The sequence below is a fragment of the Electrophorus electricus genome, chromosome 24 (genome assembly GCF_013358815.1).
Source record: "Electrophorus electricus isolate fEleEle1 chromosome 24, fEleEle1.pri, whole genome shotgun sequence".
In the NCBI taxonomy this organism is placed as follows: Eukaryota; Metazoa; Chordata; class Actinopteri; order Gymnotiformes; family Gymnotidae; genus Electrophorus; species Electrophorus electricus.
The window spans coordinates 7,866,667-7,883,788 of record NC_049558.1 but is presented as its reverse complement, the minus strand read 5'-3'; the positions used below and the strand labels follow the sequence as shown (position 1 = coordinate 7,883,788).

At 42.1% G+C, this 17,122-nt stretch overlaps 1 protein-coding gene across 1 annotated transcript in view; it reads right to left on the bottom strand.

Moving 5' to 3' along the window:
• Window positions 1-13,205: 13,205 nt before the first annotated feature.
• cntn3a.2 (contactin 3a, tandem duplicate 2) overlaps window positions 13,206-17,122 on the bottom strand; it is a 42,849-nt gene continuing 38,932 nt past the window's right edge. Inside the window, exon 23 of the mRNA XM_027017940.2 lies at window positions 13,206-16,597. Within this exon, the coding sequence (XP_026873741.2) occupies window positions 16,485-16,597 (113 nt within the window). The 3' untranslated portion in view covers window positions 13,206-16,484. The remainder of the gene's footprint in view (window positions 16,598-17,122) is intronic.

The window sequence follows — 17,122 nt, the reverse complement described above, 5'->3', positions numbered from 1 at the left end:
TATGTATGAGGCCAGTAGGAGTGCTGATCCAGGATCAGCACCTACTTATCCACAGAATCATATCTGGACAGAGGCACAAGATAAAGGCTGATCCTAAAACAACACGGTTGCTGATCTGAGGTGTTTCGTACACGTAGACAACATTGTGAGAGACGGAACCTGTAGAAAGAGTAAACTGAATGTTATCATCGGCCCATGCGCCAGAACCAGGGCATTTTCTGGTGTAAGACCAAACAAAGGACACAACCGACAACATAACAGCCTGCATGACTGAAACGTCATCTACATACATGGAATAATATTGCAGGAGACTGGTAACATCAATGATGATGCAAATATATACAGTGTATATACAGTACACACACTGAAGAAAAATATCTTTTCATTCAGACAGTCATATTAATTAGAAGACCAAGAAAATAAATCTGATCATAGAGACGACCTTTATAGTGAAAAGCTTCATAAAAACGGAGAGGAAATGGGAATATGTTGAACAAACAAGATATAAAGACACTCGGATGGGGTGTGTCTCTCTCTCTTTTTTTGGTCTGAAGTTCTTTTGTGTAATAATTGAATTTATACAGTGAACGAGACAGACAAGAAAGCCAGGCAGGGAAAGGTTTAGCCACAGGCTAATGTTTTGTAACCTCTGCAATCTGAAAAAGGAAACAGCTGCTGAGTTATAGCGATTGTGGCATGATTGTGGCCTGGAGGCTCTTGTGGCCCTGTTAGCTCTTCAGCTTGGAGACGCTGTAAGTCAAACATATCGGTGTCTTCAAAAGGCCATCACTCAAGCATAAACACAGATTATCTCTGCCTGTAGATAAGTAAGAAAACACGTTTGTGTGTTTGAGAGGAAAAGCGAGATGGAGACAGGGAGAGAACGAGAGAGCAAGCAGAAAAAGGAAAGAATATACAGGAGTGGACTCTTAATATCTGTTCTGTCTGTTCCTTATCAGCTTGCTGGTTATCTTTCTTAAGTCTCTTTCTCAAGTGCATTGCTTGATTTAGGGCTCGGAGAGTAGCTCAGTACAATTAGTTCCCCAAAGACCCATTACTGAGAGCAAGTCATGCCAGAGATTTCCATAACTCTCTAAGCACTCCCTAAATGAACACTTTCAAGCTGAGGTTGTGGTGTTTTCATCTGCTAGCTTAGACTCTTTGAGGCAATTTTTGATGATGCAGAAAATCTTCACGCAGCATTATTTTACAGTGTTTTAAAGGAAAGGAACATTTTTTATACTGACTTGCGTGCACGCACACACCCACACCCACACCCACACCCACACACACACACACACCCCCCCCCACACACACACACACATATATATATTTCTGTGATCTCAGCCCCCATTTGAGCTTTATCAAGTCACCTAGAAGACGGTTATATGGACTTTCTAATAAGGTGAATGAGCCATTGAAGAAATATCAGAGTATTGCATCAAACAGGTAATTTTTCAAAGAAACAAACATAAAGACCAAACAAGGTTATAAATGACTCTTTCCTGTGGTGCCATCTATTGGTCACTGGAGATATAGTTCATACAACACACTTTGGGTGGCGCTATTTTGCTAAAAATAAAAAAAGGCCGGCTTAGACGAGTTTCACCTGCTGGCGTCTAAGGAAAAACTATAAACCGCGACTTACCTACATGGCAGAGAGAAAGCCTGGCACATTTTATGTAGCCAAACTGATGTCAGCTAAATTATCCTCACTGTACCCATGAAGCATCGATGAAAGGTTTTTTTTTCATACCCAAGGCTAAAATGTAATATCTTTAAGTAGCTAAATAGCTAAATAACTACAGCTTTCAAAACAATTTTTCAAATGATTTACACCTAAATATTTTATACTAAATGGAACGTCTTCACCTATCAAGTACCCTGTAGTGAAAAAGACATTAAGATGTATCCCAGAGATGATCCATTGTTACTGACTCATAGTGAGAGTTTGCTAAGGAGACCTTAAAATTAATCTCATAGGTACTCTGTGTATTCCCAAACACCTTTCCTATTTTATAGAGGAAAAAACTGTCCTCTTATAGAAGAAACTCTTCTGTTTCCAAAGACCTGAAGACAAAACAACATGGCAGGCAGCTGGTCTCGTTTCTCCTTTCTCGTCATGTTCCTCACGCCGGGAGCTTGATCATGACTTCAGGACATGACAGCTGATATTTGTCTGCCAACGCCTCTCCTCACAAATAATATATCAGAAAGTTTGGCCTGCACCATCACTTAAGTCAGAGCAAATTTTCAACACCATATCGATTTTCAGCTGTGTCAAACTACTGTCACGCTTTCAGCCATGAAAGCATGGCTTGCAGTGTTGGGGTAAGCAGAAAAGCTCCACAGAGACAATTCAAGATGAGGTCTTCTGAACTCAGACAAGCATGGCATATTACTTTCTGAGTAGGGTGATGACATTGCTTCCAGGGGACAGTCAATGTGTTGGAAATGCCTTTGAGACAATGCAAAATTACCCCCCCCCCCCCCAACACACACACACACACACACACACACACACACACACACACACACACACACACACACACACACACACACACATCTGATACCCAAACCCTCACATACATCCACAAACACATGATACTCCAACCCTCATACACACCCACACACACATCTGATACCCAAACCCTCATACACACCCACACACATTTGATACTCACAACCTCACATGCACCCAAACACACATCTGACACCCAAACCCTCACATGCACACACACACACACACACACACACACACACACACACACACACACACACACAGACATCTGACACCCAAACCCTCACATGCACCCAAACACACACCTGACACCCAAACCCTCACATGCACACACACACACCTCTGACACCCAAACCCTCACATGCACCCAAACACACATCTGACACCCAAACCCTCACATGCACCCAAACACACACCTGACACCCAAACCCTCACATGCACACACACACACCTCTGACACCCAAACCCTCACATGCACCCAAACACACATCTGACACCCAAACCCTCACATGCACACACACACATATACCACCCAAACCCTCACATGCACCCAAACACACATCTGACACCCAAACCCTCACATGCACACACACACACACACACACACACACATCTAACACCCAAACTCCTTTGGGCATTTTTAACTGAACCGTACAAGCTTGACATCAGTGCTAATTTAAAGAGCCAAAAATAAGAACATTAATATGCATAAACCTCTCATAATTGAGATGATTAATCAGCTCTAGATCAAATTGCGCTTGATTAGTAAGAACTAATCCCCTAATAAGCACTTGATTACAATTAAAAAACAAACACAAAAATTAACCCAGTGGATGGCAACCCGAGATGAAGCATGAGGGAACAGACAGCATACCATGATCATAGAGGTAATTAGGAGGTACACGGGTTATTTTGGGAAATAATCCCCCCAATGTCCTACCTATTCCTTGTAATCTTTTTTGACAAGGCAGATGCATGCGATGAAATTTCAATTTACAAGCGTACCATGAAGGATCTTACAGGCGGGTCAGAGACACGGTGTATCAGTATCTCCAGAACATCATGACACGTGTGCACAAACACAAGCCACACAGCAGCGCGACAGAGTGCTTGGAGCCCTTGCTGTATCGGTGAAAATCAGAGCTCGCAGTTCTCCTGTTTAGCGTTATGCTGTATTACGGTTAATAAGAAAGTAAGCTTAGCACAGCACCTCAGTGCCAATGCCAGGATTTCACGTGCCACCACACCTGAACAAGACTTCCTCTTTAAGAAGATTTGAGGAAGAAAACTTTAAGAGGACCTCAAAAAGGTTTGTAATTTGCTTTTAGAGAATCACATTACCATGGACCTATGATGGCAAATATGTGATGGATACAGCCATAGGACTGTCAAGTTGTGAACTGTCCATTGGTGCTGGAGCGTGACATTCCATCAAACTTGAAAGCACTGCCACAGAACTCGGTGATGAGAGGAATTAAAAGAAAACCTGGAGAATATATGAAATATTTCTGTTAATAGGTTACTGGGGTTCAAAGAAACATCGTTAGATAAGTGTAAATTGCATGCCTTGACAAAAACAACACATCTGTGAACCTGTCAATAAGGTATGAAAACAGGGATCCTTTATCATTTGACAGCGAAAGAAATGGTGCATCATCTCAAAATGCTTCTACCGTCATTTAAAACATTCAGCCTTACTGTTTCCAGCCGTTCTAAATTTTGTGCATACTGACAACAGTTTGCACCATCTCAAAGTCTTAATGTGAATATTGCTCAAATAGGTTAAGACTTTTCGTTGTGAGGTGAAATTAACGTCATGTGAAGGAATTCTTTCATTAAAACTGCCCTTGAAAGGCGGAATTCAAATCCCTGTGAATATTTGCAAATATTAATGTGACAGGTGGCTTGTGGGACAAAATGCGAAATATACACATACCATTAGATACGAATATTTGCACCCATCTTCTCGGTTCTCGTCATCTCTCTGACATTTCTCACCCAGCCTCTGCCCTTCACATAAAGCCTCTTCATTTCCGAGCCTGCAGCGCAATCAATTATTTACTCCCCATCACTGCATTATTGTCCGAAACTGATCATCACTATTACAGCACATGCTGCGGAAATCTCATTATACGCACTCATTATACGGACATCGTTGACAAGCAGGTGGCTGTCTGGTCTGTAGTCTGCAGGAAATTAGACACACGGACACACTTTTTCGATCAGATATCTCTGAACCCGCGTCTCCCCAACTTACGAGAGAAAGTGTCTGAGAGAATGCCCACCCTGGTAAGGTGCGCAGTCCCAGCACCATATCGAGCACACTGGGACGTTTACAGGGGTGTAGCAACACACTTGCTATATCCTGCATTCCTGTATGAATGAAAATTTTCGTAGTGCTCAGCGAAGCCCATTCTGATTCATCGACTTGGCTGACTGTCTTCAGTTTGGACTGCGATCACAGAGTCACAGACTGAGGCCCACGCACCTTATCCTCCGTAGACTTTGCTGCCTGTGATCGCGAGAGTGTGTCCCAAGCGAGAGGGGCATGGACCTTTCCAGGGCTGTCACTCAACCGCGCAGCGTGGAGGATGTGAGCCGACAGGATGGTGCCAAGCGGGTGCTGGACACAAATAAAAGAGAAGAGAAAAAACGCTGCCTCAGCACCCCTGGTGGTCTCGCCTTCCTCTGACAGAACAGAGGACTGAGTCAGAGACGCTCCGAGGAAGATTAAAGGCTCCAGCATACACTTTCCAGTCAGGAGCAAAATAAAAACCAGCAGCCCTTTGCAATTCACCCATCACCCACAGGACATGGTTAAACTGAATAATTGGGGCTGCCCTGATGAGCTCTGCCTGATGGCTTTGTTTGGATACAGAAATGTCCAGACGGTGGTCTGAGGCTCCAGACGGGGAAGCAGATTCTGGAGACCACGAGTACCCACCCAGTGCAGCAAGCCCTGTATAGTTTCCAGAAACAGTTATAAATTCTATTTGCCATTGTTTTAAGAAATCATTAAAGAAACCAAAAATAGCTACATTCAGCACCCCACTATCCTATCAAGAGGACTTATTTTCATACGTGTATCTGCATAGCTTTCAGCTCATTAAAAGTTGGCTCTATAACAAAGCGGAGAGAAAAACACTTTATCACGCCCAGCTAGCGCCCCAACCTCTGCTGACCCGGAATTCATTCACCTAACCGCAGTGATTTTCAACATTAGAATGTGCAAGCCTACATCTGAAAGATTTAAACAGCGTTGCTTGAGAAATATTGGAGTGGCTGAGTTCTCTCCTCCCCCTCTGCTGTCCTACCGCTCGCTCTCAAGCGGTTGCCATCTATGATCGCGCAAATTAGTTGCCGCAACTAAGAGGCGGGAAGAAAAAAAAGCTCGACGTGTGGTAGACAGAAAGTGATAAAGCGATACGTCGTGGAATATGGCGGCACTCCTCATATTTAATCCACGAGTCACCAAGCAGGCTAGAGATTCACACCTGACAGTGAGAGAGAGAGAGAGAGAGAGAGAGAGAGAGAGAGAGAGAGAGAGAGAGAGAGAGAGAGAGAGAGAGAGAGAGAGAGAGAGAGAGAGAGAGAGAGAGAGAGAGAGAGAGAGAGAGAGAGAGAGAGAGAGAGAGAGAGATCTAGCGCAAGTTAAAAATAGTTTTCGCGCTGCATCGTAGCCTAACACGAGGCTCAGGTGTTTATTTATTAATTTCTTTCTTTTCTTTTTTTTTTTTAAATTTGAACATCTGCTCTTTTGTTCTGCATCGCCAGAGACGAACGGCGAGTGCCAGAGATGAATGGTGAACAAGAATCAATAACAATAGGATATAAATATGAACCGGTTTGTCCTCAAATTCCACGAAAACCGAACACACGCGCAGAAGAGCCTTGACAAGTTTTGCTTTGTTTTTTTTGGTTTTTTTTCTTGAGTAATGCAATCTGTGATGCATGCAAAATTTCATCTTTCACATAATTAGAATGATCAATTCTTCCCAGGTCAAGACAACACTAAATATTTTAGGCAACATTTCAGCAATATTACTGTAGCAGAAGACAGACATCACATTTACTGGAGGGTTATTTTTCAAGTGTGGTGATTATAGGCTGAACAATGAATCTGAGTTTAATGCTTGTTCAGTCCGGCCTGTCCGATGCTTCCCTAGAAGTCTATATAATCTGGATTGTATGACAATAGATGTGAGCATTGATGTGATTTACAACTTCCATTGGTGTGTTTTCTTTCTCTCAATAACTCAATAATATTGACTTGTGCCACAAAGACTATTTCAGATAGTCAGTATCCTGTGTTGAAATGGGATGGTCACGTCTATCTATTCCTTGAAGCAATTTAGGCCTATTCCAGGCCAAAAGATTAAGATGAGATATTGTTTTTCATACATGACAGGAAAATATATTTTTAATCACTTTATTATTTCTGTGGAAAACACAGCCATATAAAATCCCTAAACCTTAAATGACCATAAAGGTGATGGATGAGCATGGTCTTATGTGAAGTCTGGATGCGTAAAAAAAAATAAAAAAAATAAAGCCTCATCACAGAATTAGACTCAGCACGGTTGAAACGGCATCCAGTCCTGGGCGTTTATTCTTTCAAGATGCAACCCCACTACGTAGATGTAATAAATTGGCTTACACAAGGGAAATTCTAAAACCTAAGCAACACTGGGCAAAGAAGATTTTTCTCCAATCAAGAGTTGAGAAGACGGAGCACGAAGCAGACTTTTTAATATGTCTCAGCATTGATTGGAAAGATAAAGAGCAGCTCTTCATTATGAGCACAAGCCCTGGGGGTGCGCGCACCGCTAACGTCAGACACAGAGAGAGATATGGATTTCTGTGCCTGTTCTTGTGCAGGTCACACAGCTCAGATATATTTCAGGTTTAATATGTTCAAGGACCCCTGTTAATGATGTTGCCCAATCCCCGACTAATTCATTTCCCCGCCATCCGGTGCGCCACACAGGGGGGATTGGGTCGCACCCAAATAGAAATGCATTAGCTGACGTCTTCATGACGGAGGGCCGAAGCAGATAAGGTGGGAACATTAGACTAGTGCTCTGACAACGCTGATATACATTCAGATCTGCAGGTTTTTTTTGCCACACTGCTCAGCAGGGGAATAATTTGCAGTTTGTTTAATTGAGTACATTACTTTTTTTTACACTTTCTGGACAGTGGTAGCTCAGTGGTTAAGGTACTTGACTTGTAATCAGAAGGTTGCTGGTTCAAGTTGTCACTGTTGTGCCCCTGAGCAAGACCCTTAACCCTCAAGTTGTACTCAGTCATAATTGTAAGTCACTTTGGATACAAATGTCAGCTAAATGCATGTTTGTTTTGTAGTCCACATTTAGAGGCACGGTTCTGGGCCCAAAATATGATTTTTTTTTTCCACTGCTGAGGAAAACAAAGTTAGGCGCTTCCAGCTCACAGACTAAAGAATTGACATATAGCAGCCTGCTAGGCGACTACTTTGTGTGGAAATGCAACATTAACTTCGCACAACAAATCCAAGTCCAGAGGTTGTGGAGCAGAGCAAAAGTATGCAATTGTGGTCTGTTAGTGGGAGCGAGTCCACACATGGTGCTCTGTAGCATCTGGGACCGTGAAGTATATGTCAGTGGTACGTTGCTGGAGGCTAAAAGGCGAGCTATCACAGCAGCTGTCAGGAAACGAATCCGTAAAGACTTCCATAAAGACTTCCATAAAGACTTCCCTGGTGTTTAAAGAGCAGACAATACAGGCCACGCTCATTTCTGATTGTGTCTGGGCATTCATTGATTGCATCGACCCCCCCTGGTGTCCACGGTGCAGAATTTAAGTGAAGCCCTGCGTCCTCGAAAGCGGCCCGATGAAAGGAACAGAAGACTTTTTCTCTCTTCCCACTCTTCTGTATTACTGTTTTGGCATCGCGTTCATTAGTGCATTGCCAACAGTGGGCGGCTATGAACGTTGCGGTGGTCCAGACCCCTTTTCACCCCAAAGCTGAACAGAAAGATTTACAGCATGTTTGATTTATATTGATTAAGATTGTAAGATTGTGCACTTTTTATTCAACTGTTCCTCGCGCTCCATGGGTCCGGATATCATGCTGGAAAACGGCGCTTCAAAGATCAGGTCATTAGAAAGACCTATATTCCGCTAAATTGCTGCGTGCGAAAATGTCTTCTCAAAACATTTAAATAATCCATTTGTTTGTGGCTAGATTATGTTGGGCAAAATAGCAATGTTGACAGAGGACATTTCAAGATCCCTTGATCTTAGCACTTGGAGCTAAACTTAATTGGCAGTGTTCAAAGCACCTACGCATAAATGTAATTACATCATTAACATAGCTTTTGTATCCCTGAATGTCACACACGCATTTACTAAATATTGTGTCTGTGGTTTTCTCAGGGATGGGATCACATGAACTCTCTTCTGCTCTGAAAATTAGGTGATGTCTGTGGCATCATTAACAACATGCCTATGGCATACCCAATTAACACCTAGCACACACGTGTGTCTTCTCCAGCTCTGTAGGAGGCAGGGGTGACTCTCACACTCCCATAAGCCATTGGTATGGTAAACAGGTCCTTCACAAAATTGGCACGTCAGTTCATTTGAAATGTTCCTTATATTTAACCTTCAGAATATGCCACATGGCAACAGTTGCTATGCAAAGCTGCAAAGCTTTTAGCAATGCTGAAAAAAAAATAAAAAAATAAGACCCCTACAAGAGCACATTTATTCCTCTTTGCTGATGATTTATATTCAACTCATGTATGCTTGACCTTGCTCAGAAAACCACTACACAAAACAAACATTTACTTCATACTCCATCTGACATTAAAATTGTGCATTTGTATAGGGCTCTCAGCATCTCCTGCTTGGAAAAAGAATGCAGATAAAGACTGAACTCAGCTGGTGTATTTATTCAAAGATCTCGGGTGATACGATTATTAAACTCCAGCTGAAGACATGATATACTGTCGAAGCAGCAGGATGGGAAAAGAATGAAATGGTGAGATGTTGCGTACTATGAGCTGTTTATGTTTGGGTTTTATGTCTCGCTCACTCTTTGGTTGCAGGTCTTTAATAAGCAAAAATGTTTGCCATTCACCCTGTATACTGGGTAGTTGAGGTGATAGTCTTGTTGACACTACAAAATGAAATACTTGCACATACACTTGTTGAAGTCAAATGCACTATATGCACTAATACTGCACCACAACTTTGTCACATATGGGGGTGAACTAAAATAAAGACTTAAACATGAAACCTGCCAAAGCTTGCCAGATCTTTGTAACTTTCATTAGGTAAGTGACTGGGTAGAGTTCCTAATGATGAGAAGAACTTAACTCTGCACCTTGATAACAAGTTCTAACAGCGTGAAGTACCATCTTAACCTTTAAGATGAGATGCGATACATTCATTAGTCAGTGACCTGCAAAGTCATGTTGTGTCGCTTTCCTCACAGATCCAGAAGTGACTTTATCGAATTCCACTCAGAAAAGGGAAAAGCAATATGCCGCTGCTTCCGTCCGTGCGGCTGAAGGAGCTGCTATTGGACAACAAGCCAATAAAAGAGGCGGCGTGGCCGCAGGAAATTAGATTCCGGCACCCCCAGCCCCGCCGTCGGCACCGCGGCCGGACACCTCTCATCCCCGTCTCGGCTCACCAGTGCCGGAGCTGACAAGTGGGTGTCATGAAGTCATGGGCTGTGTCGTGATCCTGACGGGCCTAGCTGTTACACTTGCTGAACCCAGCAGGGTCTCATTAATAACATCTCCTGGGTCCCTCACTGCCACGCCACTGTACATGCTTTTTTACAGGACTCCTTCTGTCATCTAGGCAGGATTATTCTTCTGAAGTGATGACTTTGCATGGTCCTACAGCATTTCTTATATTGCCTATGAACCCTGTGCAGGCTTTAATAATATATGATTCAGTAAAATTCTCAGCGTAACGCCTGTATATTATGCGTTGTATTATGCATGTTATCTCCGCTAGGATTATCATATATACTGTTGAAAAGGGTGAGAAACAAATGCAAAGAGAAATTTAAAATCTCAGTTTTAGTCCCATTAGCATACAATGTGGGGGGGGGGGGGGGAATTATTATGACACAGATAAGACAAAATCTGCATTAATCCTGCTCCCACGTTCAAGGCATGACCATTTAGCATACACCCAAACGTGTGTATGCTTTGAATGTGCCCTCATGACATATTTCTACTGGTCTTAACAGGCATTGTCTTTAAATATCCCTCTACAAGAAACCTGGTTGATCAGAAGGGAAGCCGTGCAGAAGACATGGATGGAGAGAACCTGCGCAGACGACAGGGAAGACAGCTAAACCATATTGCAGCATGTTCTGGAATGTTCCCTTCCATTGAAATGTCATGTTGTGGTGCCTAGTTAGCTCCTCTAAGAGTTGCTATCCTGTTAAAAATAAAAGGATCTTCTTTCATTTGGCAGAAACAGAGGAAATACAAGAGGGGCCATTTTCCTTTTCGAGACCTCTGTTCATTTTTGCTTTGTTTTAAGTCCATATTCAACGTTCACACGAGTTAATAAAGCAATCCATCCAACTTTTTACACTCAGCCAGAAAGCAGTAAATCTTTACAAAACGTTCAGAGATTAGACAGGTTTTGCGCTTTAACAGGTGTATCATAAAAGCTGATTCCCATCTCTCAAGTGAACAGACAAAAAAAAGCCCTATTAGAACGAAGTCCCACTTTCATAGCCTTACACTGGGCATGGGCTACTCCAAGGGAGCCCGGTGGCACACGGACGATAAAAGTCAGCTTTGACCTTTGAATAAGAGAACTGTTATAAAAATATATAGAGAGATGATTCTTTTCAGCCAGACCATTCATTTGAAGACCTCAGCAGGGGCTGTCCTGACTGAAAGTGGTCCTGTTCTCCCCAGAGGGTGACCAAATTAACCCCACGGTATTTTTCTTTCTTTTTATTTTTTTAGTTTGTATTCACTCCGGAAATCAGAAAGTGAACTGTAATGAAGTATAAAGTTCGAGAAAGAAACTTTTGAGGTCAGTTCATGTGGGTGTACACCCCCAACATCCCATCTACATATTCTGTGTTATACACTGATCTTGGCACCACTCATTAGACCAGACCAGGGTAACACGTTGTCAGATCAGGACACAACGCCGAACTCACGGAATGGGCATGAGTAAAAGATTCCGGCCTGAGCTCATAATAAAAAGCTCCGAGGATGGGAAGACGAGACAGTCTTAATTGACAAATTTTATTTAATCGGGTTGAGCAGACAGCTCCTTCCTTTCCGGTTAAATCACCTCCACCTGTGCCAAGAGGTTGTAAAAAACTCAGAGAGGTGATATTGATCTACAAGATTTACTTAAATGCCAGCTGGCACCAGACACCGCCATCTTTGTTTAATTTAAAGGATTTTTTTCTACAGGACCTCCAGGCAATGTCCCCCTCTCCCAACCCCCACTCTTTTTTAATTAGTAATATGAAAATAATGTAATTAAAAGTATTCAATTTCATTATTCCAACTTAGAGTAACATTTAATTCCATGTGTAGTGTGAAGCCTTAAGCAGCAAGCTTGTGACTAAGCAGATTGGCTCAAATGGCCATCCTTGCTTCTGGCTCACACAGTTGCTCACCACAGATGAAGGCTGAACTCGTTCGTACACTTGTTTGTTTTCCCACAATGCTCCCTTTGGACGGGACTGCGCGCGGCAATTTATGAGTGTGCTATAGATGGTTTCATCATGCACAGAGCACATACAGCATTCATCACACAGCCAGGCAGACCACAGAGCAGCCCTGCAGGTGACAGTTCATGAGGCTTGACTTGAATCACCAGTGCAGCCAATCTCAAGACTGCTACCACAGCACAAGGAAAAGGGACTAAGCAAAGACTGCACTTGTCTGGAGATATAGGTAGGACAGCCTCTTGGAGCGCCAGAAGATTGGCGCTGATAAAATGCTCTACCACAGAGCTACAGCTGGGGAATTGAGGAACTCCTTGTTTGAACCCACTGTTGGACCTGCTGCATTTGTGAAAATTGCCATCGAGTTTATTTTGATCATAGCAAGCTTCAAGTTTGGGTATAATTTTCAGTGTGTTAGCAAAGATATATTGGGAAGGTTACCGAATCTGTTTCAAAATTCACATGTAAGTGTGTCATTTTCTGTATGTAATTATGTTATTCTCTTATTGGGAGCTGGGTCAATACGCATTATGTTTTTCAGTACACGAATCTTCAGAGATCAGTTTTATATTCAGATTGAACTATCAGAGTTATTCTGGTGCATTTTAAAGCATCTGAAATTCCAGAGGCGCTGCATATTTATTTTATTTTCTCTTCTCTAAAACACATTAATTATCTTAATGCAAGTTTAATTAAGCAACAAGCTGCGTCATGTGTGGTGAGTAAAAGAAAACTCGAAACTCCAAAAACCACACATGGTTTTAGAAGGGCGTCAGTCCATCTCCAATACAGCCTAAAATCAGCATCTAAAAATGGTAATGCCTGTTACCTTAAATCAGTGACTTTTGATAGAATTAAAGCTAATGATATCAACTTTGAATGTATAATTTAACACTGATCTTTTTTATGGTGGTAAATCTCCAGTAAGTAGTTTTATTAAATTTATCCATAAAAAAATTACATACACTCATTAAGTAATTAGAAACATGCACTGCTTTACTGTACAGGATGAGAGAATTGCTTTTCAATATGAAAATAACATTCTGTTCAAACATCTCATCTCACGGAGATTAAAAACTTTCTAAAGAATACAGCAGTATCAACAGAGTAGGTCAAATCAGACATGAGAAAGGTGCACCCAGCTGACAGGTCAGAGACAAAAACACATGCCAACATCAGGAGAGTAAAACAAACAAAAACATCACAAATTCAGCACATTCTGTTCTTGACAATTTCCATGAAATTAATCTTCATTACCGTTTCTTTTCAGGTGAACCTTTCCTTTACAAACATGTGACCTTATGAAATTAAAAAAAAAAGAGGCCATGAAACATAAAAGGCTGGTACAGTCATCGAATTTCAAAAAGCAAAACAAGCTTCAAAAACACAACAGTACTTTCACAACAACAAAGGAGCTCGGTCCTCTTTTCCGTTGGACCACATCATATACGGCAGTGACAGGCACTGTTACAGCAGTCCCTCCCAATTCAGTTTTTGCCCCCCTCCCCAGCTTTCATTTTTCCATATTCCTACACAACCAATTCACCACAGTAAGGGCTTGTTAGGCTAATTGGCAGAAAACTGAAGAGAAAAAAAAACAAACAAACAAAAAAACAAAAAACCCTACTCTGGAAACTCAGAACCAGGCACGCAACACATAACCGACTCCAGGCGCCTATAACGTTGGTTGCAGTAATCAGAAGCTGAATCAAAACTACACGATGATTCCAAACCCTAGAGATGAGAGGTCTGGACTGTCTTAACAGAACAGGATGTCTCTATTGTACGGCAAGCATGTGGGATCAGCATTTCTCTTTCCGACGCAGGAAAGGTGAGGGAGGTCTTCGGTACCTGCTCTCCCATTTGTGCCAATTTCCTTTCAACTTGGAAATTGCTAATAAAGGCTGAAAGCAGCAGGAGCTGAGGAATGTGTTGCTTGGCGTGACCCAGAGCTTTGGAGAACACTAAAATATTCACCGTCTAACAAAAGGTGCCGTGGCTTTCTGTCACGCGGCCGTCCCACAGTTGTTGCGAGAAAATGATAGGCGCAGCAACAGGTGAAAGACGAGGGGTCACAGGGTGGGATGGGAGCCAAACATCTCCGTCATCTGTCCTGTCCGGACTGCGTGGGTACGGCTGAATGAGCTGTATGTCTCGCATCCATCTTTTCTTCACTGCCCCGATACCCATTATTCCACTGCCCGCTCAGTCAAACACACCTAGCGGGGTGTGCCATAATGCATTAGTACGTTTTAATGGCTTCCGAATCACAGCGTGGATTAGACATTGCATTCATCAAAAGATAACGCAAGTGACCTTCAGTTTATGTGCTTCTAGGTCATCGGCTCTTCGAGTTCTGCCAGCTGGATGTGGGTAATCTTTATCTCCTTTCATGTTGAACACAGCACTAGGGCCATAATTTGAAGAGAAGAAATGGAACCTACTCTTATGTCCTATATTTAAAGGAATACTTTGGCAAAGAATCCAATTTAGCCATTTCCCCCATTCCCCAAATGCAGTCTGTCAGCCAAGATGTTTGGTGTCCAAAGTTTTCTTCTTCAGTTACGAGGATGTTGTAGCTAACAAGTAATGGAACTGTTTCACCAAAAATCCATAAACTCCAAACTCTAAATAATATAACACATATAAATGTTTTTCCTTAAACACTGTCTAGTTCTTAAGTAATGTCATGCAGAATTACCCATGTGGTTTAGGACACAATATAATTTATTGTTATCTATAAAAATAAACTCAACTTTACCACGTTGCTGAAAGCAGTCAGGTAAAGGGGACAGCCGTCTTGGATAGTCAGAATCACTTTGTTGAATTTGTGTCCCTGGTATTTCACAAAATCATTTGTTTAAAAATAAGATTACCTAGTTAAACTATGTTGTTTAAGGCTAATATATAAAGATTTGGGTGTGCATTGAAGATTCCTGTCAATCACCAAATGTCTTGGCTAATCTACCACATTTGGGTAAGTGAAGTGACTATTCCTTTAACTATTCCTGGTGGGGTAACTATTCCTTTAAATCTCATGCTGGAACTCAGCAGTCATTTTTGAAACTAATGTGTACGTAGATAACGTGTACATAGTTGTGTAAGCATTCTGCACTGATTTGACAGGCCAAAGTGAGTGGGTCTCTCCAGCACAGACATAAAACTTTTCAGGGGTACAATGCTCAGTGACGCTGGCTTAGATAGATAGCCAACTTTCTCCAGAGACTTCAGGAACATGCACAAGTCCTCACAGAAAACTATCTTAGCTTAGAAGGACAACCTCTGAACATTTTCCCCAGGAAGACAGAAAAATGTCAATGTTCACTATCTGTAGGAAAGTTCTGCTTTCTGAAAGGCAGCCTCTCAAAAATTGTTTCCTAAAATGTGTACTAGCTTTGAACGATATCTTATCAGCAGCTCATAATGATATTCCAGTGTCATCAAAAGACATGACACATTATAAGTTAATGCTCAATTGTAAGCCAGCAGATACAAAAAAGGTTGTGCGCAATATTTGCACATGTTGACAACCCAATTACATAGTTCATGATGCATAACTATAACCTCTGCAGATGCTAACCCAGGTCAAATGGGCATCATATTTCACAGCACTATGACAAATCTGCTCCAGTGACAATGAAAAGCTCCAGCAGTCATAGGCAGTGGAGATTTGATAATGTAAGAAAAACAAATATGTATCTACAGAAGGCACAATGACAGATCATCTTAAACGAGGAACCCAGAGCTGCTGTACACCAATGATATGTAATAATACTCTACAAAACCACTGAATAACATCAAGATTTCATATCAAAAGGAATAAAAAGCAAACATTTAGACAAACGGTAGCTTAGCAACAGGAAGAGGAGGACATAAGAAGGGCATCGACTGCTTTGGCATGTGCATGGAAGTAAGGCATCTTGTTCTCCTCAAGGGTCACGCAGACCTGTGGGAAAGTAGTGCACACTAGTCATGACATCCCCATACAGCAAGAGGAGCATAATCCCAACCTGCTCAGGCTTTCATTGCTTGCTGTGAGACAATGATACACTGTACGTAACATGCACACGAAATCCAGTAATTCCTAGGGCCTGTCATTTTCCTGTCAGTTTCTTGGAATGGTTTGGCCGGATCTCGGCTCGGGTGACACGTGGACGTTTGGGAATGACAACCTCGTGTCAGGACGCTTCCGACGGACGTCCGGACGAGCGGGAGCGATCGAGGACGAGCAAGATCAGGTCCTAAGGGTTGCCTTCACAAAGCCGGCCTGGTGGTGGTTATCGCGATGATGATGATGATGATGATTAAGAGCAAGGAGAAGGGGATGGCAGTCGGCCGCCACGCTCGTGACCCTCGCACGCTCATACCTGCAACACAGTGAAGGCGTGCGATAGCTTCAGTTCTTCAATAAGCAATTCCTTTCACCTCTACAAATATTTAACCCAGGTGACAGTGTAAGATGGTGTGAACAACTCTTGTCTCAGGATCAGGAACTGAGAAACCGGCTCCAAAGTCCATCGCATTTTCACACCTACAACAATGTGCACATGTGGAATAAACATCAAAGACGAAGCCCTTCAATCGGAGGTGCTCTTAACTCTTAAATGTGGGTTTCATCAACTGTTTGTATGTACCTCCGGTCATTAGTGGCCCCACATTTTAACACAAATCTGCCATGATAGTGAAAAACTGTCAAATATTTTATTGTAGATAACAAGGTAAATTTGATCAAATTTTGATATTTTGTCCTAACAGACTGTGATACAAATCACAAAAAAATAATAATTTGGATGCAGTAAAGTTATTTTAGAATTTCAGTATATATATATATAAAAAAAAAAAATCTCTTACTAATCAAAGCTTTGGGCATTTGGCAATACTGATACTAATTA